General features: G+C 34.2%; 1 protein-coding gene across 4 annotated transcripts in view; it reads right to left on the bottom strand.

The window, feature by feature from the left end:
• ROCK1 (Rho associated coiled-coil containing protein kinase 1) overlaps nt 1-24995 on the bottom strand; it is a 124723-nt gene that overhangs the window by 4295 nt on the left and 95433 nt on the right. For 3 of the 4 annotated variants that reach the window (XM_070778854.1, XM_070778853.1, XM_070778855.1), the window contains 13 exons: nt 23565-23671; nt 22276-22426; nt 20121-20281; nt 18962-19146; nt 17352-17421; nt 15478-15572; nt 12245-12410; nt 10549-10642; nt 9791-9879; nt 7008-7196; nt 6256-6415; nt 676-746; nt 395-483 (listed from right to left, as the gene is read on the bottom strand). In XM_070778854.1, the coding sequence (XP_070634955.1) occupies nt 395-483; nt 676-746; nt 6256-6415; nt 7008-7196; nt 9791-9879; nt 10549-10642; nt 12245-12410; nt 15478-15572; nt 17352-17421; nt 18962-19146; nt 20121-20281; nt 22276-22426; nt 23565-23671 (1627 nt within the window). Of the gene's footprint in view, nt 1-394; nt 484-675; nt 747-789; nt 1241-6255; nt 6416-7007; nt 7197-9790; nt 9880-10548; nt 10643-12244; nt 12411-15477; nt 15573-17351; nt 17422-18961; nt 19147-20120; nt 20282-22275; nt 22427-23564; nt 23672-24995 lie in introns of those variants that run through there. The other variant, XM_070778856.1, reaches the window with a different exon arrangement.

Genomic DNA, 24995 nt, shown 5'->3' with positions numbered 1-24995 from the left:
TTGCCAGGACTAGAAGGGCACAGGAAGGTGCCTCGATGGCTGCAACAGGACACGAGGGACCCCCGTGCTGGAGCTTCTCTGTGCTTTAGCTTGGGCCTCTTTGACCTATTATTTAATGACCAACATAATTATATACTTTTTGAGATGTTCTACGAATGTAATACCAATAAATACTTGACATTTACAAAAAATGCTTTTCAAATACATCAATCAGGTATGGAATATTTTCTCTCTCATATTTTGGTAAAAGTAGGATTTAATATAAAGCTGTTATTTAAATTTGTTAGGGAAAGAAGTTTACAACATAGTTTAAATAACAAAATATAAACTAAATGGTAAGTCTAAAAATAATTTAACACTCAACAGACTTAAGATTGAATAAAAGGCTACTTACTCAATGTCCAATACCATAGACGGATTGGATTGTTCCTTATCTTGTTCATCATTATAGAACAAAATTTTTTTGCTGCTTACCACAACATACTAAAATGAAAAAAACAAGGGGAAGAGAAAACAGCAGTATTAACTTGGTTTAAAGTGGTACTGTAATACTTGCCTTTTATGTCTAAATTATATTGTATCAATCTAAAAACAATGACAATTAATATAAGTTCTATGATTTAAGAATAAAATATACAACAAAATATCAACTAGAAAAAATGAGTTATATGGTACCTGTTTCTTCCAGCCATATCTTTTGATATTTCCTCTATTTGGTATTGAAAGCCAACCTTCAATTCTTGATTCTAGAAGGAAAAAAAAATATATATAGTATTCTGTCACAAAAGGAAAAGCTATTACAAGCTGTCTGACAGCATGCAGCAGCAGGCATTGGAACACAGCTACATGAGTAAGTGCTAAAATCTGCTCTTTCATGCTTCAATCACACAAATCAACTTTAATGGCCATACAAAAATTGCAGAAAAAAATTCCAAGCCACTTTCCCCTTAAAATTAACTTTCAGTACTCAATCATAAAAGTATGAAACAATGACAATACCCTTAACAGCCAGGCAAGACTGGAATGGATTGCAGCTTAAATGGGATATGATACAGAAGACTTTAAATATCACTTAACATTGATACAAAAGTACTGAGCCAAAAAAAGAAAAAATGCAGCAAGTGGAACAGGTCAGAGGCATGATTTACACGAGAAAGAGCAAGCAAAAGTACAGAAGTGTCCTATTACTCACAGAAGACAAGAATAGAAGATAAATAAATAAGGAATGCAGGCAGACCAACTAGATATAAAGAATAAGAGACAAGCATTTTATTTGTTTTCTCAGTACAATATTCTGATAAACTTTCTGGTAAAACATTTATAACAATTTCATTGAAAGTGTCCAAATTTGGTTGGGGAGGGGTTCCTTAATTCTAGTTGTAAGTCCAATTACAATTCTTAGCAAACTAAAGAGGTATAAAGCCTTTAAAGTTTGTAGTATCAGAATAAACAGTAAAAGAACACAGAATTTAGCAGGTAAAACTGCTAATCTTTTACCAGTTTGCACCCACCAGAAACTCTGATTAATTCAATCAAGGCATTTTATAATTATTATCATTAATGTTTAAATATATTAAATACATACTAAATATAATTAATGTTTATGATTCAATTTAGAAATTATTATTTTATATCAGGTGAGAGATAAGACCATAATTGTATTTTTTAGATCTATTATATTTGAAACACAGAAGAAAAGCAACCAACTTTAAGGTACAATGCTATAATGTGACATTATACCATTGTTTAAATCATGACCCTAAGGGGAATATATATTATCTTCCTCTGTGTAACTTAAAAGGTGTAAAACAGTTTGGTCTTAAAGTAATGATAATAGGTAACATTTACTATATATTTATTATTTATCAAGTACAAATAATACCTCATATATAATCTATATATATAACCTCATGAACATAGGATATTACATTCTCAGGAATATAGGATAAGATGGGTCCTCCTATCATCCTCCATTTACAAATGACGAGACTAAGGCTTAGCAAGGTGAACTGACTTGCCCTAGGGTAACCCTAGCAACTGGTAAAGCTCCAGGGTTCACCCAGGCAATCTAATTTCTGAGTTTCAATTCCTAGAGCATAGTGCTAATCTTCCCTTAGACAAACTCTGCAGTTAATTGAATCAGGAGTGATCTTGTTCCAGCTTCTTCCATGTACCTAATGGCCTTTGATTTTGTTATTCTCCTTCATTTAGTTGTTAAAGTGGAAGAAATTAATAATGAGAAACTTCAAAGTGATACTCTTCTTCTCCCAACTTTTTTCTTAGTTAGCATTATTATTTTGTTCATCAATAATTAATCTGTCCCATTAGGCAGTTCCTTGGAAATTTTGAGAGCAGGGTACCACATCTGAGCACTTTTATACACACACACACACACACACACACACACACACACACCACCCCCCCACCAAGGCATCTGACACACAGAGTAGGTACCTGATACACCGTTTAAAAAATTATTATTCTGCAGTTCTTTCTTTCTCAGTTAGCCAAGTAAAGTCACCTTCTATTTAAATAATGGTTGTAATTTAAAAACCACAGGGCTAATTTATATTCAATAACATACAGAAGGCTGCTGATCATTCACAAATATTCTAATTTACAAAAGGAAAAGTTATTGCTAGGAAAAGTTCCCTTCAGTGTGCCAAAGTCCATTTCATACCAGTAATTCCTCACTAAAAATAAAAGACATAAAAGCCATGGAAATCTTGACATTTATACAGAATTGTGTATGCCAAAATATCCTCCTTCCAAGCTATTTCTCTATAAGTGCCAGAAATATATAAGCTTTCTGGTTGTAAGTTTGGATTAATTTGCCAATGTTTTCTTTGAATATACTGACTGAAATATATTTTCAATGAATTGTTGTATGTTGCCATTTCAGTGTTCCTATAGAAATTTTATACATCAAAGGCATTTTATGAATTAAATAAGCCCAATTTTATATCTTCCCTAATTGAAATAAAATGAAGAAATCAGAAACTCAAAAAAGGTGCTGAAGATATATGAAGGTTTTTGCCAGTTTAAAATTATTTTTTGCCAAAAATGTTATAACAGAATTTTAGTCTTTCCTTCCAGTGAATTCCCTTCAGAGAAGCAAGTAAACCAAACTCAGTGATTAAAAAAAATTACTTACTCTTGTCTTATATGCAACTTAATATACCAGTTTTTTATTCAGTTCTTTAAAATTTTTTTTAGTATGTAAGGACCTCCTTTAAAACTATGACCACCTGTGACCTAAGTGGCAACCTGAAAGTATAATATTCTAAATTCTTTTATAATACAAACAGAAATCAGCTTCTCCAGATAAATAAATGTTGAGGACTTCTAAGTCTAGATTATTATCAATAACATACTACAGAAGTACAAAAAAAAACTTGATCCCAGGTTTCATTTATTTGTAGAGCAATTTGAACTTAAAAAAAAAAATTTAGATGTGTATTATTGCAATATGAGCAATTAACTCCTTTAAGAGTTAATTATATGTAACTCATATAAGAAAGAGGATAATGTAAGAAAGAGGTGTAAATCAGTATCAAATATAGCCAATTCAAACATCAAGGCTAATCTCTGAAGACTACCAAAGTTTACTTAGGATGAACTACATATTGCTTAAGAAACACAGCTACAGAACCATTCCAAAAAATTTAAATTAAGAAGTGATATAAAAAAGAAAAAAATATCAATCAATGCTCAAGAATTCAGATGTACTGATTATCTCCAATCATTGATCAGTCTTCCAAACTAAATAAAATTAATCATTACCTTCAAAAAATCTTTCAGACATGTGAATGATAGGTAACTCTCAAATTAAGAATGAATGCCAAAACTTTTTACAATTCTTTCTAGATATGACCACAAAAACTTAACTTTATTTGCCAGAGGTCTAGTAAACAGTAAGACTTAATATAGACTTTCAAGTTACTAGTACTCTTGCCTGGAAAATCCCATGGACGAAGGAGCCTGGTAGGCTGCAGTCCATGAGGTCACTAAGAGTCGGACACGACTGAGCGACTTCACCTTCACTTTTCACTTTCATGCATTGGAGAAGGAAATAGCAACCCACTCCAGTGTTCTTGCCTGGAGAATCCCAGGGATGGGGGAGCCTGGTGGGCTGCTGTCTATGGGGTCGCACAGAGTCGGACACAACTGAAGCAACTTAGCAGCAGCAGCAAAAAGTAAGATATATGATACAGAGGCAAAGTAACTTTGATAATAATTATCCATAATTTTTACCTCCAATATGAAAGTCACAGCCTCCGATATGAAAAGGTGCAGCACTGTAAAGACCTCTGTAAAATTTCAAATTCAGAACACAGTAATAGAGAGATACCCTGACTGGTCAATGGAGAATGGCCACCAGCACCTTTTTTTTCTTTTTTTCCCCTCCACTTGAACTTGGAAAATCTTAAAAGCAAAAATCTCTCAAAATACACAGCTATACTAAGTCATATACTCAGAATGGAACCAGAAGAAGCATTTAAAAATTTCTTTGCTGACTGATCCCTCCTGAATGGACTTATTAGATCAGGATTCTGAAGTCTAAATGGATATCTCACCTAAGTTTGCCAGTCAAACCACCTGATGATGCTTCGAGTTTAGCCTTCCTGAATAAGCCAGGATGAAATAAAACTCATTACCTTCCCCCAACCTCATCTCTCAATTCAAATCCTCTAGACAGTATTCACCAAGTCAGTCTCTGAAATGTTTAACCTAATACAAAGAAAACCAAGGCATACATAGTAAGACATTATAAATAAAGCTGAAGGGAAATGGATGGAATAAAGACAAAAAAACTTTTGTTGAACACAGGACCTCTCCAGTGAGAGCACAAAGCCCTTATGACTAAACCGCCAGGAATTTCCATGTCATACTCTTTCTTAACTGATGATTGGGTCATAACTTTACAATGATGCTCAAACAACAGCTGAAGCTAGAGATTCTTATTAAATCCAAAGTGATCCTCTGATAAGGAAGTGAAGCTACAAGATTTTCAACAGGTTGGAGGTTTCAGAGAGCCAAAAATGGGAAAACGGAAGGAATTTTTTGACCATTGGAGTAAGAAATATTTATTCCCTGCCCTTCCCTTTCCAGATACCTCATTTTGAGCTAGCAAAGCCACAAAAGAATGACTATTACATAGAATACATATCAGAAGTGAATTCACTTCCTATTTTGAATTTCACTTTCTTGACCAATAACAGTAACATGAAATTTTCTAGGTAGTCTATCAAGTTTCTTATTTCAAATTCTCAACAACAACAAAAACAAGTAATATCTGTTAACATAGATCCTTATCATATCAAATGTGGTGATCTGTATCTTTCTTTTCATGCATTATTCAGGAAATACATTAATTAAAATCTACTTCAAGTTTAAGACCACTTAAAACTCTCAAGATCTTGAACTAAGAATATGTAGTACATTAAATTGGTGTGTCTCTGTGTGTATATGTATACCTTTAAAATTCATAATGCATGATTTAGTATTTATAACCTATTAATTTCTAAATTGAACCTACATCATGTGTACTGCTCATCTCTGTTAAAAAGACATAAATGTACTATAATCCACACAAGAATGTATCCAAAAATGAGGCAGTACATAGTATTTTTTTTTTTCAATTGATTCTTCACTGGGAAAAAAAAAAAAAGGAAAGAAGAAAAAGTCTGACATCCTAGCTCCTCACTTTTGCATTTACTTCACTCCCTGCCACCTCTCTGCACCTCCCAACTGCTTTTATCTACTTCTCCAAATTTGAAACTTTAAGTCTGGTTGAAGTTTATCACTATAGCACTAGGTAGGTTTCTATATAGAGCTGCTATGGTTCTGATTATTAAGTACAGTTCTTAGTTTCAGCACAAAAACACATAAAACACTAAACAGCTGCTACACATAAAAACATGTACAATTTTCCTTAAACACTGAGAGTTGTAGCAGCAGTTTTGACTTTCACCATAGGGATGGGCTACTCAATACTGATTCATAAACTTCAGGTTTCTATTTAAGAAGAGCCATTCAGAGCTATTTTAAGAGCCTAAGATTGTTTATGACTGCTTTTATGCTATAAAATGCACTAAGTATGCAAATATCAGACTCTGGGCCATCAGAAACATAAATCCCTTCTTAAGAATTCATGGACAAAATGACAGAGTTATAAATCCAAATAAAAGAAATCTACATTAATTCCCATGCTGTTTTAGCAAACCTGAATGAAGTAACAGCAATTATTCTTACCTGGAAGGTTTCCATCAGTTTCATCAGCACTGGGAAAACTAGCAACACTTGTAGAATCTGAAAGGTCCAACAGTTTGGCACGCAGCTGCTCAATGTCACTCTCCTTGCTGGCCAGCTGCATCTGAAGCTCATTCTTATGTGTACATTCTTCTACCAATTGCTATTAAGAAGTACCAAGATAATATAAAGAATTAAGTTCAAATCTCCAACATTAGAAACTAAGAATCAGTGTAGTTATAAAATATGTAACTGAGAATTGCTAATACTAAAAACTGACTATAAACTTCACGAATGGTTACTACCACAGATTGTACTACAACTATAAAACTGCAAGTTCTCTTCCTCAGTAATACACTGCATGCATAAGCTCCTTTTCTCTTTGCTTTAAAAAAGTATTTTGTTTTTTTCTTCTAAAACACAAAGCATTAAAAACCAAAACCAAACACCTGTTAAAACAATAGAAAATGCTTTTATGGTTCCAAATGGAAGTGTAAAAGATACAGAGGAAAACCCTTGGTGGTTTCTCCAAAAGTAGCATTTCTAATCAAACAGATGCTAAGGGGTAAAAATTACTCAAGTTATAGTTAACAGAGTATCTTCCTAGTTTGTCAAGATCATGGTTCATATTACAGTAACAATAATCAAACTGGGAAGAATATAAACCTAAATATGCATTTTTTATACTGAACAAACTAAACAAGATAAATAGCTAGGTATATACAGTAATAACAAATGCACATACACAACCTTACCGCTTGCATTTCATTCAGCTCCTTCTGATGTTTCACTACCATTTGGTTGAATTTCTCTCTTTCCTGGTTGAGTTCAAGTTGGAGCTTTCGATTTTCTTTTTCTTTCTTTCTCAAATCCTGCGTATTTGCTTTCTTTCTATCAATTTTAAAGTCCTTTCGATTCATTATTTCTGCCAACTTGTTAACAGCCTATTATGATATTAAAATGTTATTAATAAGGTTCTTCATTGTAGCTATTCAATTTAAGCCTCCAGTAAAAAAAATTTTTTTTTCCTTCAAAATCAGGAAGCAGGACTTTGTGTGTGTGTGAAAATTAGGAGAACCTAATAAAGTTTGGAATATTGATAACTGGTAGCACAAGTAACTATTACTGACTCATCTCTTTGTTCAAATGTTTAATAAGAACCAGATAGGCTTACAAAAATCCAGTTACTGCTCAACAATTATTCAGCACTTACTATACTGCATGTAAACTAGATATAAGGACAGAAAATACAGTTAACCGCAAAGACAGCCTAGTCTGGCAGAGGAGCTGGAAAGCAAGCATGACAGTGCTGAGTGGAAAATCAGGAAAAAGAAGCAAGCAAGGTGCTACGGAAGCAGTACCTAATTGAGACTCGGAGAGGTCAGGGAAGGCTTCCTGGAATACCTGCATTTGTGTCCACATGTGTTTCTTAAAAAGACCAACAGGAATCGAATGAGCAAAGAAGAAATGGTATTAAGGAGGGGAGCCAAGGATGACACAAAAATTAGGTGAAACAGTACACAGGCAGAAAGGCTCAAGATAATTTTTTTCTTTTAGACAAGTAGGAGGGCAGGGGGACAAGGCACCATACTCAGGCCCTCTTGAATGTGAAAGAGGTTGTAAATATAGTTGAGGCTAACCCCTTTTGCCAGAAGGAAAAAATATATTCTAAGTAAGACAGGACTGTTAAAAAGCACAGGAAATTAGCTACGTAAACCAAGAAACATAAGCTATGGTATATCTGTCCTGTAGTAGTTAAAAAAAAAAAAATCAGATTTTTCCATCAAGATAGAACAAATCCCTAACCACTATCATTTTCATGTAGATTAGATCCCATCGAGGATAAAGAATCCTTGAGTAATATTTTTAGTGCAGTAAAAGCTTACGTCACTGAACTCATAAACGGCTATTTGTTTTTTTCCAGTAGTAAATCTAACAAAAAAAAACATAGAAGTATAACGTGAAGAACATGAAAAGCTATGATAGTTATCACTCATCAAAGACTATCTCTGCTAAAGCCTTCTCTTTTCTTTCATCTACTGGGTGCATATCCTTCTAGACTTTTCCTAAAACAATAAGTAGATTATATATAAATGTTTCAATTTTAAATGGAATTTTGCAGTACACTGTGTGCTGCAACTTGCTCCCTAAATTTAATACTGTATTAAATATCACAGTAAATATTATTTCTGTGTCATTACATGTAGATCTACTTCAATTATTTTTAATGGCTTCTTTGCATCTCTTTGTATGAGTTAGTTTTAGTTTTTCACTTTTAAAAATAATGTAGCAATTTTATTTCTGTATACTTCTTTTGAGAATTTATGGAAGTATTTAAATAGGATAAATTCCTAAATGAGCACATACTGGGTCACAGAATATGCACATTCAAATGCTTTCTTCTGTTAAATTGTTTTTGTATGAATGAACGTTCCCCATGTGCTTATAATACTCAAAGTTGAGTACAATGACTCATTACAACCTGTCAATTTGATTGTCAAAAAGATATCTCATTATTGTTTCCATTCTTATTTCTTGCTTTACTACTGTGGTTGAACCTTTTCTGTTTTGGTCACGCCTTGAGCCATGTGGGATCTTAGTTCCCTGACGAGGATCAAACATGCGCCTCTTGCAGTGGAAGTACAGAGTCTCAACCACTGGACCACCAGCAAGTCCCTATGTTTGAGCCTTTTAAAAAAATCTTTACTGCTTCTTTTTTCTCAAGTGTCCCTTGGCTTTTTCTATTTTCTACTGAACGTTTTTCCTATTTGCAGATCCTCTTTATATCTATCCATATATGCTATAAATACTGGTCCTAGTTCATTTTCTTTCAACTAACATTCTTTTGGAGTATGTACAAGAATAAATGTCCATCTTTATCTTCATGGCCTACGTTTACAGAGAGAAGTAAAATCTCCACTGAAGGATTTTCAATGACTATTAAGTGCATTTTTGAAAAATTACTTTAGTTGAAGGATTACTGAGAGAGAACAGATTAGTGGTAAGGAGCTATAAGTACAAAATATTTTACTGTAATTAAAAAAAAAAAATCAACTGAGGTACACAGTACCTTTTGAATAATTAAAAACTACTGGATGACTTGGTACAATGACAAGATATCAAGTTTTAGTGTAAAAAACTGATCTAGCTGCAAAATACAAAGCAAAATGATACACCACCCCTTTTAAGTTTCTTACTCCCCATTCTTCTCTTTCTTTTCATTCTGCTCTCTTGACTTCAGTCAAGCATATGCTTTCTCCTCATTAAGTTTTCCTACTGTCAATTATGGGTCCTCCATACAATCTAAAACATATTTTTTTACTAATCAGATAACTAGACAAATTAGCTTTCTTAACTCAACTGAAATCCTATTTCCTAAATAAGACTTCTATATTTAATGAAAAAAGAATATTACATTATTTGTTCCAATGACTTGACAATCTCAGTTTTAAGAAAAAGGAAATGAAGAGCAAATATTAACTTCTGAATATATGATACTCAAATACAAACATATGGGGAAGGCTAAGCGCATGTATACCTGTGTTTTAAGGGTTCGTTCTGTATTGATATTCTTTTCAAAGGCAGCTTTAAGGATATTGATCTCCTCCTCCTTCTTCAATTTATATTCTGTCAACAAATTACATAAAATGTCATATATAATATGCCATTAATTTCTGCCTTGCAAACTAACAATGTCCTTCATTATTCAAATTAGTATATACTACATAGTAACTTTCAGTACCTTCATTAAATAATTCTTTTCTTCAGTTTATTGAGGTATAACAAATAAAATTTTAAGATTTTAAAATGTACAATGTGAAGAATTTATATATGTATACACTGTGAAAGGATCCCCCCACAATCAATTTAATTAACACTTTTATCACCTCATATATTTACCTTTTTATGGGGGGAGTGATGGTGAGAATATTTAAGTTCTCTAAGATAATACTTAGGGGCTTCCCTGGTGGCTTAGACAGTGAAAAATTCACCTGCAATGCAGGAGACCTAGGTTCGATCCCTGGGTCAGGAAGACCCCCTGGAGAAGGTCATAGCTACCCACTCCAGTATTCTTGCCTGGAGAATTTCATGAACAGAAGAGACTGGTGGGCTACAGTCCATGGGGTCCCAAAGAGTCAGACACAACTGAGTGACTAACCCTATTCAAGATAATACTTAAGGCTACAAAAGTTATTTAACATATGAAAACAAATTCTTCAAAACCCTAACACACAACAAAGATTTACCTCTGAACTTGATTTTAACGTTACAATTTTTTTAAAAAATCTTACATACCTTCCTCTGCCTTCCTCATTTTATCAGTTAGCTCTTCGTTTTCTTTTCTTAATAATTCAATATCTTTGGTTAGCATGCTATTCGTTTCTTCAAGCTAAACAAAGCACAGAAAGGTTGAAGTTGTATAGTCTCTTTGGTACTCTCATATTTAAAGCAATAATCTTTAAACAAATACTTGCATTTTCCATAGACAAGGACAGGTCAGACTTTGCTTAACAATAAAAATGTTTGGTTTCCAGTTTGAAATATGTGGAAGTAATTAAAAATATTTTAAAGTAACTGTTAACTTCCAAAAATTATTTCAGTGTGCATGTATACATACATAGTCATACAAATGAAAGGAATACAAGATGTAATAAAATAAGAACAAGACTAAAAACTAGGAAATGTACATTTAGTTCTCTGTCTCTGTGACCCTCAGCAAGTCACAATCTTTCTGGGCCTCAGTTTCTTCATCTGAATAACAATGACAAAAAGGACAATTTAAAATGTTTAGCTATTAGCATAAATGATACCACTGTGGGCCCATATATTTCCTCCCTATTTACTCCTTCCCTGACCCTACCCAGACTGTATACTATGTGATAAAATCACTTCTTTGTCATCAAGGGCTTTTTAAGTAGTAGATATTATTTAATAATCAGAAGTGGCCTCTATGCTCTGTAGTCCCCAAACAATGATGAAGACCTTTGCTGATATATTCCTGATTCCCACAAGACTAGTTACCCATTCTTAGGAACTAGGAACGCACTTCCTATTTTTAAGCACATACCTCCCATACCCTAGGTTAACTAGGTCCCAATGGTCCTCTGGTGGTGTGTAGTGCAGCTGGGAATGCTTCTAGATCATTTTCTGCCCAAACCCACTCCGTGATTACTGGACCCATAGTAACCTGTCCAAAGACTGTACAGAGCTGCCTGCCTTGGCGTTTTAGTCTAAAGATACCTTCTCAGTTCAGTGGGCACTTTTCATTCTCTCTGCCCTCCAACAATTACTTTCAGTAATTTACTTGTTCCCCATTCTATTTATATGACTGCATTTAATCTTCATCAGAATCCTATGACATAGGTATTATTTTTATTTTATAGTGAAGAATCTGAGGCTTGAAGAAGTCAAAGCAAACTGCCAAGATGACGTAACTTCTTAGGGGCAAAGCTGGGGTTTGAATCCAGATCTACTTACACCAGAGCACTTGATGGTGGCTTTACCACCAAGAAGAAAACTCTAATTCCCCTTTCTAGCCCCATAATCTATTGACCATACTATACATTTTAGGAATAGACAACTGTTTGTAGTAACAGTTTCTCTATAATGGATTTGTACATATACACAAGGAATTTTTGTGGATATCCACATCCCAAAATAGCATCTCTGAATTTTATAGAATTTTGGCCATGAAATCAGTTGCAATTTATTAAGATAATAAAGCAAATGAATTTAAGGTTAAGTATTTCTTCACATAAAATATATTAAGATCTATAACAAGAAAGGGGGAAAAAACCCAATACACTGAATAAGAATTTCAATTATTAACAATTGTTTTAGATTATATAAACTATTTTATATATGCATACAAGTAGACCATTGTGTGTAAGGAAATACTCATGCACATACACTTACCCAAACACTTTAAAATGTGGCCTGTTTAGATTTTTCAATTAATTTTAATCACAAAACTTAGCTAACTATCACTTACCCGACTAAGAGTGTGATCTTTATCTGTAATCTCTTGTCTATTTCTTGAGGCAGCTTTCTTGCTTTCTTGGGTCAGTTCAAAATACTGTTCTTCTAGAAGCCCTCGAGCCAACTGCTCAGATTCAGCCTTTGTTTCCGCTAGATCCAACTGAGTAGCAAGAGTTTCTCTGGTAGATTTAAGAGAAAGATGAGTATAAACAAATCCAATTCATTCTTCCAGCTTAACTATATGGTTTTATTTAATTGATAAAAGAATTAACTATTCTATTGCTTAAAACAAACCCTGAACCCATTACAAACTTTCTAGAAAAGTAACCTCTCACACTTGCAGTCTATTCCTGAAAAGGAATTTGCTGGGATCTGGAAGGAAAGGCAGCATGGCACAGTGGGAAAGTCACTGGCTTGTAAATCAAGAGGCCAGACCTAGACCCTGATCCTCTTCTATCCCCATTCTATCCCATTGGGTAGGGACACTAGGCAAGTTCCTTACACTTATAAGAACTCAACTTAATCAAATCCATTAAATGAGAGAATTAAGCTACATTATTTTTGAGGTCCCTTCCAGCTCTGAAATTTAATGAGATTATGAAGATTTATAAATAGATTGGCAAACCACTATAAACTATTCTAGGAATGCTGCTTGGGAATTACCCTTTAAAGCCTTTCAGAATTGACATTCGGACCACGACCAGATCACTGCAGTTTGCCTGCTCTTCCTAGGAAGAGAAACTGTCTTCAATAAGTTATCTCGGTCATAACTGTAACCTCTACATACAGTAGATGCTCAATAAATGTTTATTAAATAAATGAATGACTTCTACCTACTTTCTATTAAGGGAGTAATACAAATAAAATTTTCTGTCTCAAGCCTAAAGAGGAAGACATATAGTAACTACAAAAACCAGTAATAATATCCATTCTTTTGTCCAACAAATATTTAAAGTTCCTATGTGCCAAACACTGTTCTGGGATTTAAGGCATACAGCAGTAACAAACTCTTTGCCCTCAGAAAGTATATATTAGCAAGGTGAAACAATTTAAAGAAATGAACAATATATAGTACGCCATAGAGAACAATAAAAGGAAAGGTGAAGAGGCTATAAGTTGTGGTCACTATTTTATTGAGGGCGATCAAGAATGTCTCTCTGCTAAGCTGATATCTGAGAAAATAAAAGGAGGAAGTAAGACAGGAGCCACGCAGGTATCTGGGAATGCTTTTAGGCAAAGGAAGCATCTAGTAAGAAATGTTCTAAAGGAAGCTAATGTGAGGGGTGTCGGGGGTGGTTGTGAGATGTGATAAGTGAATTGGGGAGAAAGAACAAGTGTTAGAAGGCTTTCTAAAACAACAGAGGGACTCGCTTTTACTCTGAGTGCTCCATTTTAAAGAGATCATTCAGGCTGCTAGTTAAAATCAGACTTAGTAGGGGGACAATGGCAGAAGCGGCAATACAGTGGCAGAAGCAGTGAGCAGACACCTGAAATAATCAAGACTGGAGACAATGGCAATTTGGATCAAGTTGGTAAATGATGAAAAGTGGTGAGAAATGATCAGATTCTGGACAGGCTTTTTAGTTACAGCTAGGCTATATTGATAGATTGCATGCAGAACGTAAGAAAAAAAAGAAGAGTCTAAGATGACACCAACTTTTGGATTTAAGCAACTAGAACTAACAAAACAGCTAATATTGACAGGAGGAAGACAGCAAGGAGCAGGTGGGGGAGTAAGGCATTTTTCTGGACATGTTATATATGATATGCTTGTTAAACACTCTAGTGGAGATGTCAGACAGCTGCATTTACAAGTCTAAAATTCAGGGGAGAATATACTTGTACACTGATGTTATTTAAAGCCATTAGGCTGGATGAGAACAAGCAGGGAGTGATCCCTTGGGCCCTCCATAGTTTAAAGGTCTCAGAGATGGGAAACGACAAAGGAGCAAAGACGGGTGAGGAAGAGGAGACAGTTCTATAGGCGGAAAAGAGTTCGGTGTCACAGAAACCAAATGAAGCAAATTCAGAAAGAGTAATCAATGATGCCAACTGCTGCTATTAAATAAGATAATAGTTAAGAACTGACTGACTACAGTTCTTAACTATTAGGAAGCCCCAGGTGAGCTTGAAAAAGGTTATTTTGGTAGAGTAATGAGTGCAAAGTTTTGAATGAGCTCAAGAAAGAGTTAAGAGAAGAGAACCTGAAGGTAAGTGGTATGTCACTTTTCAAGGAAGCTTGCTACAAAAGGAAGCAAAAAATAGGTTATTATCTGTAAGTAGATACACAGTTTAAAGAAAAGGAGGTTATTTTTTAAGAAAATGTTTACTTCTATGCTTATCTAACAATGGAAATGACTACAGAAAGGAAAAAACTGATGCAGGAGTGGAACTGATTCACTTTGCTGTACACCTGAAACTAACACAACACTGTAAATCAACAACACTCCAAGAAAAATTAAAAAAAAAAAGAAATGAAGGAAAGATGAGAGAATTATCAGAGTTACAGGCAGAAAGGGATGGGATCGAAGGGCTGCCTGTTAGGTCAACTCATGTTAATTTTGTCTATTTTCATGAATCAGAAGGAAGGTAGGATTTACATGTACAGCTGCAGACAGGTCAGTGGCTGTGTTAGTGGAAGAGAGCAGATGTCCTATGACTTTCAGGAAACAAGACTATTTGCTGAGAATGAGAACAAGAAGTTGTTGATTTGAGGAGGGAGAAAAAGGTAAGACATACAACAATACAACAATGTGAGAAAACTAGCTTCAATATCTGTTCTTACACTATCCAGCTATAAGCAGTTATTAAACTTAATAGCTTTATAAGACTGCCTCCTTGTAAAGCCCTAAGCAAACATGCAATAGAAATTAATCTGCCTTATAATACTAAGAGGAAGACCCTAAATATCTTTACCTAACATAAGAATTATAATTTGCAAATACTACATGAACTATTTATATACAAACAGATGTTTGAAGATTGAGAGACCTCTGAAAACAATTTACTGTCATAATTTAGTGAATCTCTGTACAACTGCTATAGTGTTAAAGTACCAAATTATTTCTTCACCATAAAGGCAAATTTTAGTCAAAATTTAGTTTGATTTGTTCTGAATTGGGCCAGTAAGATTTGTTATTCCACTGCCATAAGAATAAAGACACATCTACTCTCTATGTTTACCCTTAAAAGTTAAGAAATCTTTGCTGTAGGACTGATTATTGTTCTAAAGTAAAATAGACATACTTTTCACTTTGTAGTTCCTGTATTTTCTTTAAGTTTTCTCTGTTTTTTTCTTCAATTTCTTCCTTAAGTTCCTTTACCTGGGTTTTATAAAGTGTCTGCAAAACAAGTGATAAGAATAAATAAGTGTACTGATGGGGTTAAAAAACAATTTGGTAGTTCTTTATAAAGTTAAACAATTAACATATGATCTAACAACTCCACTCTGAAGTATTTACCAAAGACAAGTAAAAATATATATCTATACAAAGTCTTACACATGAATATTCATTGCTGTTTTATTTCATAGTAATAGATGCGGAGGTTATAGAGTAAACTTCCAATTGTGAAGTCAATTTGTTTTTTTTTTTAACAACACTTTTTAGTTTAAAAGATAAGGAAAAAATAGTGAGGACCAGCAAACAGCTGTGGAGTATGACTTTTACACTGTATACTTAATTATCCCTCTGAGAAACAGCACTCCTCTAGGGGAAAAATGCATTTCTACAAGAATGCAATTGAAAGAAAAATGATGGCTAGCTCTGGTTTGTTTACAATTTCTAAAATGAAATAGTCCATTCTGCCTTTAGTAATCAGATTCTCATTTCTCCAACTTCAATTACTGAAATTTATATGTGGAATCAATGAAGAAATAAAAATAACCTGATCTGAAAGCCAAAACTAAAGAAAATCTTAAATTCAGCTCATAATAACTTATCAAATTTAGCAACATCTAACCCAGTCCTCACAAGCAACAGAATAAACCAAAACTAAAGACAGTTAATAGTTTTTATTGTTTTATAAAGGCAAAAATCAAGAATCCATAAGAACCACCACAAATCACTTGGACATCCATCCCCAAATATGGAGGCACTGAAAGATTATCCTGTGGAAGCCTACGGACAGGAAGGTGTGCTTGATATTATAGACCACTGTGTCGAAGTCACCCCACACACTGAAAAAATGAAGGCTAATTTACATTCAGGGAAAAGGTTTTCAACAATCTTGAATTTTTTTTTTTAATTTAAAAACATATTCCAGGGATTGTATAATAAGCCAAGAAGAAACAGACAAAAAATGGAAAAGTCACCAAGTTTATTAGCATGAAGCTCGTAACTGCATGAAATTCCATAGAGCTCTAACAATACCCAGATTTTTTACTGAGGAAACCATTACTTCCAATATTGTTCATACTTGGTTTCTTGGGCATATTCAGCAGTGCAACTCAAACTGTGTGTATTTAATTACACTGCTTAAAGGACATAGTAAAGGTGGCTTGCCAGTGAAACAGAAACGGAGCAGCTAAATGTCAAACTGAAATGTAAGGGCACAAGCTTGGCAACCAAAAATTCAGAGTTTTCAATAAAGCCTCAAAGCAATAGCTATAAATGCTTATCGATAATAGTAATGAAAATAACCTGGCCTGTAGTAACAAAATAAAATGATTTTTATGGAGAAAAAGCATAACAGATTCATAAAGTGCACACAGAGCCAAAACAGGAAAAAGTTCTTGAACATTAGTTATACCCACAACTATATGCAGCGAGAGCTACATACACATGTACGAAGGCCACTGTAATGTGCACACGTGAACCACACATGGTAATACTGGCACTCTAACACACCAGACTTGGTACCAGGCAGACAGAACTCTCAACAGACTCTTCTAAGTAGCTCCAGTTTGAAAGCAATTCTGGAAATATTTGCACAAAAACAGTCATTTCTTTATAACTTAGACTACCAACACAGATTCAGAAACGACATGCAGAGAGGGGGATATACAACGGGAGAAAATTACTTCATAGTCATTTGAAAAAGAATCACAGTTCACATTAAACATCTAAACCCCTTGTTAAGTCAGCTTTGGAAACAGTCTACATGATAAAAGTGATTCTCACCGAGAAATACTGCTCCGCTTCCAGCTGATCCTGCAGCTCCCGCATCTGCCCTTCATTCCCTCTGTACTGTCTTCAGACGAAAGAGAAAGCAGTAAACAAATGCTCCTACTTTACTAGACTTTATATTATTCTTTGCTTCTTAAAGTTGCTAAAACAAAAAGGTTTACTAAATAACCTCTGTTTAAAACAAATCATACTTTGTTATTCAGTATTACTTAACTAGTTATATCCGGTTAGGACACACTGTCTGGTGCCATTTTGTTCCTTGTAAAATGATACTATGAAAAGTAGAGGGAACTATTTTCTACTGAAGTTCACTTTCAGGAGAATATTAACTGTGGATGAATCTAAATGCAAAAGTAAAATGATATTATTTTGGTAAATTTTTGTAGAGAACAGCTTTCTTAGGGTACATTTAAAATGTCTTATGCAGTAAGTAGACTATTAAAAACATGAACATATTAAATAAATGATAGGAAAAATTTAGTACTATATTTTATGGTTAATTAAGCACAAGGGTGGGGTGGAAATAAATACTCAGATATGGAATAAGAAGGGAGGCAATAACAACAGCTGACAACATAAAGAGAGATGTACATATACAGAATACATATATGTAAATATATATACCGCTCACAGAGAGAAAAGGACTCAAAAAGTCAAGATACACAATGCCACCCAACACATAGCTATTCAACAATGAACAATTCTGTCTGCAGCGGCTGGGTTTTCATATTAGATGGTAAAAGCTTTTTACTTTCAGCATATGGTTGATAGAAATTATTAGTTGAATGTTGAGTGCAAGTTACTGTGGGAGAAGAAAATTATAAAACACCTTATTTGGTGAAAACAGTGGCTCTAAAGGGGAAAAGAATTTCACCAACATAAAATCAACAAAATTGAGAGACAATTCTACACAAGAGTTACTGTGTTGTACATGAAGCTGGCAAGTGAATGTAACATAAATTTGGAGGAAATAAAATCCCATCACTTGGCTTAAGGCAACCCCATCTTTGACATTAAATCTCTGAAGCATGTCCTTACACAAATTCTGAAAGTCACAGTGACACCTTGCTGTGTCTCTATTTCAAATAAGCAGACACATCACATCTCAAGAATAGAGAAAAAGGACACTGCATTCTGAGATGAACCAAAGAAACAAACACACACAGGGTCATCATGTCTAATTCTGGTCTCTAAAGTAAAGAAAACTTGAATATTTTCTGTAAGGTACTAAATCCTTAATAAAAAGGTTATTCCTGATGTTTGTAATTCTAGTGTGATGACAGATAATTTTTGTGGATATGGAAATCATATAAAAAAACTGTTTTTCTACCATAAACAGACTTATTGTAAAGTCAATAGTCCTGATCATGTCTTTTTTACCCCCTTTAATAACTGCATTTTTTTTTAAGTCTGCCTTTCCAAAGCCTGAGCTCCCTTGCAAACCTTTGCAAATAAATTCTTTTATTTTTCCTGAACGTTTTTTCCTATATCTTCATTTCACAAACTCTAAGTACATAATCTATACACATATAAAATATCAAACACATAAGCAAATGCTGAACACACACAAAAAAGAACTCAAGAATGTTATTTCTGAGACTTACTTTGTAAGCTGAGCTAATTCAAATTCCAACAATCTCTTTGCTTCCAATAAAGTATTTATTTCCTGTTTCATCTGCTTTTCTAAACCTTTTAAATTGTCTGCCTCAAATGCTTGAGTCTTCAATTCATTTTGTAACAAAAGTCGCTTGTTTGATTCCTGCTCCAGCTGCAGCGTTAGATTCTTAACCTATGAATGAGAAAAATTATTGGGATCGTAAATCTGTTTAATAATTTATTAGACATTATTTGAATGAATACTAATCAAACCTCAAGTATACTATTAACCTCAAGTACACTATTTCCTTATACAAACAGAAAATATCTGTATTCTAAAGAGTCTCCACTGTTTTATGCATTTATTACTGCAGAATTTAGTGTTAAATCAAATTAATTCCCAAATTTCAGATATGAAATCTTGGAGGGGAAAAAAAAAATCTGGTTTCTTTATACGGTACCTGTATGGAAATTCTGGAGGGGAAGGTGAGTATAAAAGTTACTTTTGGAGGGACATTCCTAAATGGTACTTATTGGTTCATTCAGAAATGTTTGTGCTCTAATCTACAGCCCTGCAAAGTTTACCCCCAAAATTGAACATATATTGAATTCAATTCAATAAATATTTATCAAGTACTTGTTGGGCCTAAGGACTAAAATGCTCCAAATTCTTACACTGGTTACAATTTCCTTCATGATCTGTTGTTACTTTTCTGGCGCTGTCCCTCGCCATTCTCGGAATCCAACCGTACTCCTCAGACCTTCCAGTGTGATACACTCTCCATAACTGCACAGTGCTTGCACAGGTTATTCTTCGTCTTCCCCTCTTCATTTATTCCTTCTTCAGCTCTTAAATGTCAAACCCTAAGTGACGTCTCCATTAACCTCCTGAACATGATTAGCCCTGATACTCCTAACTTGGTATGTCCTTTTTAAGTATGTTATGCTTGTCATGACAATGTTAATATCTGTCTTTCCCCTTGGATTGCAAGTTCCACGGAGGTCAAGCCCAGAACTATCTTATTCCGTACCTTATAGCTGTGAACACAGACATATGTAGGTAATTTTATTCAAATCTCCACCATGTTTAAATTATACTGACTTTTTCATCATAACAATGATTTTTTCCTTTATAAGATGAATGAAAGTCAGAATTGTTTTTCTTACTTCATCCTCCATCCTGTCTTTATTTTCAATCAAATGCTCCAGCTTCTGCTGAGATTGCTTCAGATCAACATCTAGCATAGAGCACTGCTTCTCAATCTGAACAACCCTATTTTCAGCCTTCTCTCGAGCGTCTCTCTCCTCCTTCAGCTTTTTTTCCATCTCTGTGAAAGAAAAAGTTACAAATATACATTTAACGAAAAAGACTACTTTAATACTTTCACTTTCATGGGCTGCATAAGACACCTAGGTGTCAAAAACCCCTACTGTTAACATCCTGGGATCTTTTAGAGCTATTCATTACTGACGTTCTAACATTATGAATTACTTGTATAGTGGGATATTTAAAGGAAGAGAGTCATAAAAATGTAACAAATACTTCCAAATCCAACACTTGCCCAAAGATATGAGAGACTATTTACTGCCATTTTCAGACCAGAAGGTGGAAGTACAGCTGGAAAACAAGTGGAGTGTATAAGGAGAAAAATGGAGGTAGTTCAGACAAAAGTAAAAAAAAAAAAAAAAAAGAACAAATAAGGTTGTGGTTATTAATGTATACCTAGCACTGTTTCGTAAAAGTTTCAAGAGGCTTAAGGCTGTGATATAAACAATTTTTACAATGCATATAAAAGATTCCATGATAGTGTAATACTTAATTACTATCAGAAGATACCAGTCTATAGTGAGGTTCCTTTCTTGATTAACATCAAAGAACTAAGGTTCTAGAGGTTAATTTACTAGGGTCCTGAAACTCTTGAGTTGCACCATCAGGATTCAAATTTAATATGTCTGCTATCTCACTTTCAGGCTGTCTTGTCTAGGTGACAAAATAGAAACCACCAGAATGGGGTTTTTTGAATAACTCCCAGATGTCCAGCTTGGATGCTGAATGTCACTATCATCCATAGCCATGATATTTCCCACTTATTAAAAGCTTTCTGTGTACAGGCACTTTAGTGCATTTTCCCCATCTAATTTTTTGAAAGAGTCATAAGAGAAGCTAAAAGGCAAAGTAGATTTGTCTGATTACAAGCCTGGGCTCATAAAAACAAGATAATCATTAACCAATACAGTAAGAATAGCGGGAAGAGCAGGTTTGACAGATAAGATCACAAGTTTATCTCTTGAATAAACTGAATTTAAGGTGCCAGGTGACACTTCAGCTTACAATAGGTTAAGAAGTGAGTAGAAGGTGAAGAAAAGGAAGACATCTTTTTAGAAATCTGGCTATAAAGGGGCGGAATAAAATAGTGGCAATTAGGAAGGACCACAGGTTGCTGCAATGGTTTGTCCTTTTTTTTTTAAACAGATGAGAAAGATTTGTACATGTTAACAACAGGAAGGGATTCAGTGGAGGAAAAAGGTTGAGAATAAAGGAAAGAAAAAGTAATTAAGGTGAGATAAGAGACTGGATCTGAGTATAGGTAAAGGATCACGCTCTGCTAAGATGAGAAAGATGATAATGAAAATGGTAAAGGAGCAGGACAGCTTGACCAAATCAGAGAATTAGATTCTGAGGAGTTCAAGTCTGTGACTTCACAGTTTCTTTTTCAAATAGGAGAATGTTCACCTAAAAGCGAAGTGATAAAGACATGGCATAGGAAGCTAGAGAAGAAAAATTTAGGGGAAGGAGTTGATGAGTGACATATATAAAAACAACAGCTCACTTGAGGCTGAGGACAATGCACTGAGAAAACACCCATCTAAAGAACTAGCTGAAGCAATGAAAAGCAGCTGGCTGGTCTGATTGAGGGTTGCATTTAGAGGCATAATTCAGTGGAAATACAAAGAAATAACAGAGTTGAAGGTACAAAGCAAGAAAGGTGAATCAACAGACAATGAGTTTCAGAATGCATCTCAAAGAAAACAAAGGAAGGGGCTGAAAAACTGGGAGAAATGAGAATACACTGACTTTTTCAGGGAGAGGAGGGTAGTTAGGGAACAGAGCATGGTGGAGTAAGGGAACCAGCAGGTGAAACTTATTTTAAGAAAAGGAAGGTTCAAAAATGAAAAAAAGGAAGGCTCCCCTTTCCCAGATCATCACTTATAATGTTCAAGAGTTTAAACTACTACACAATGAAATTTGATCAAAATCAAAAATTTTTATTGTAATTATTTAAAAACTAAGCACATAGAAAATATTAAAATTGACACTTACCACACATTGCAACAGACTTTGCCTCTTCAATAGATTGATGTTTGTCAGTTAAACGAGCTTTGGTTACTTTATGTTCATTTACCTCTTGTTCTAATCGTTGCTGTAATGATTTAAGCTTGTAGTTTAAATCTATTTCTAAGTTATTCTTTTCCTGTAAAATGAGAATGGGAGTCAAGTACTACGCTGTGCAAAAAGCAAATCGTTAAATCTTACATTAATTTTATCTCTTAAGAGATAATATATGAATCACATTGGCTTGAAATATTACACTACATGTACTTAAATACTTTTACTCAGAACATAATTTTATGTTTATATTTCTTGTGCACTTCACACTATCTATAATATCTTTGAAAATCACAATAAGCACATATAACTAAAAACAAAATATCACCTGTGTCCTCCACCCTCCCTTCCCATGCGAATCATTAGCCATGGCTGATGGCAAGGCAGATTTCTATTATATTCAGGAGGGTTCACTGAGAATATCAGAAAAGAACAGGACAATTCTTCAGGTCATTTAAAATTTTTTGCTACCATTTAAAAAACTAATCTCTATTTACATTTGCATTTACACCTAGGTTTATCTTGCTCTGACAACTAAATCAACATGTATTCCATTCCTATTTGGGTGCTTCTGCTCTTCTTCTTTCATCCTTTTTCCAAATTAAATCCAAACTTAGACATCAAAAAACTATTCTGAATGTCACAAAACATGTCCAAAGGACAAGGTAAGTGGTAGATTTTCTGATCATTTACCTGAGGATCTAGTAAACCTACAACATTTCAGGGAGGTATGCTAAATCTGCATATTACCTATTTAATCCTTTTCTTAGCAAGGTAGGGACAGAGGATAAAATTCCACAGGTAAAAGCCAATACTTTGTACACTCTTTACTCTATTGCTAACTCTTACCAACAAAATGGAAAGAGCACACACAGTACTATATACTAATCCTTTGTTCTCCTTCTTCATAATCGGTAACGTTCAATATTTTCATCTTTCCCATGTATAAAAAATGGGGGGAAATTCTATATGGAGAGGTATCTCCAAACCAACGCAATTTGTGATGATCAGATATCTAATACCCTTCGAGGATAAAAACAAGTCAGTAACACTCTAAAAAGCTCAAAATAAGACCCACATACATCACACACCAACCAACCATAAAAATTTTCAGAAATGTAAACATATAAAGATTAGGAACGAATGGTCTCTTAGAAAATAACCTTATAATATCTGGTAATCAGTAACACTATCTCATAATTGGTATACATTAAATCATTTACCTTTTCTGAATGATTAAGCATGTCTTGAGCCTCTTTTCTTTCTCCTTCCACTCTTTCAAGATTATGTTTGAGATGCTTCACCTCCTCTTGTAAAGATGTAATTCGAGCTGTCAAGTGAGAAAAAAGTTCAAATCATAGTCACTGAGAGAGAAAGCCTTTTTTCCCCCAGCATGATCATTAAGATTAAAAAAATGCTTTAAATCTCCAAGTACTAAATTTATTTATTACTTGCATTTTGGAATAGCTACAACAGTACTGAAAAAGAACAATGAAACTGAAGAACCCAAACTTGCAATTTCAAAACTTACTATAAAGTTACAGTGACCCAAACAGTATGTTACTGGCTGGTTCTTTACCACTAGTGCCATTTGGGAAGCCCTCAAGTTAGTCAAAGACCTAAATATAAATGCTAAAACTATACAACTTACAGAAAACACAGGAGTAAATCTTCATGATCCTGAATTTGGCAATGTATTATGAGATATGACACCAAAAGCGTAAGCAACATATTTTAAACTGGACTTCATAAAAATTAACTTTTGTACATCAAAGGACATTATTAAGAAAAATGAAATGACAAACTACAAAAGAGGTGTAAATATTAGCAAATCATATACCTGATAAGGACTTACCTGGACTCTTTAAAAGTCAACAACAAAAAGACAAAAAAATAAATGCACAAAGGACATGCACAGACATCTTTCCAAAAAGAATATACAAATAGCCAATGAGCACATGAAAAGATTGCTCAACTAATTACTCACTAGGAAAATTAAAGTTAAAACCACAATGAGACAATGCTGGAGGAAACTTAAAATGATGAACAATGCTGGTGGAAATATAAAATGAGATGTGGCTGTTATGGAAAATAGTCTGGAAGTGCCTCAAAATCAAACCTAGCATTACCACGTGACCTAGCAATTCTACTCCTAGGTATCCAAAAGATTCGAAAGCCAAGTATTTCAATAAATACTTGTACCTGAATTTCACAACAGTGCTATTCATAACAGTCAACAGGTGAAACAAGTCAAAACTCAAATGTCCATCAACAGATGAAGAGCTAAACGAAATATGGAATATATATATATACATACTACAGGATATTACCCAGCCATAAATGAATGAAGTACTGATACAAGGTACAACATCAACCAATCTTAAAAATATGCTAAATGAAAGAAGCCTGAACTAAAGGTCACAAATTATATGAGGTCATTTATATGAAATATCCACACCAGGTAAATTCAGAAATACAGAACAGATGAGTGGTTGCTAGGGGCATACAAGGGAAGGACAGCTGAATGGGCACAAAGTTTTCCTCTGGGTTAATGGAAATGTTTTGGAACTAGACTATGAATGTACTGAATGCCACTGAATTGTACTCTCTCAAATGGTTAACTTTAGATTATATGAATTTCACCTCAATAAAAA

The sequence above is a fragment of the Bos indicus genome, chromosome 24, assembly GCF_029378745.1.
Source record: "Bos indicus isolate NIAB-ARS_2022 breed Sahiwal x Tharparkar chromosome 24, NIAB-ARS_B.indTharparkar_mat_pri_1.0, whole genome shotgun sequence".
NCBI classification, from domain to species: Eukaryota; Metazoa; Chordata; class Mammalia; order Artiodactyla; family Bovidae; genus Bos; species Bos indicus.
The sequence above is the reverse complement of the archived record's forward strand: the minus strand, read 5'-3'. Positions and strand labels throughout refer to the sequence as shown.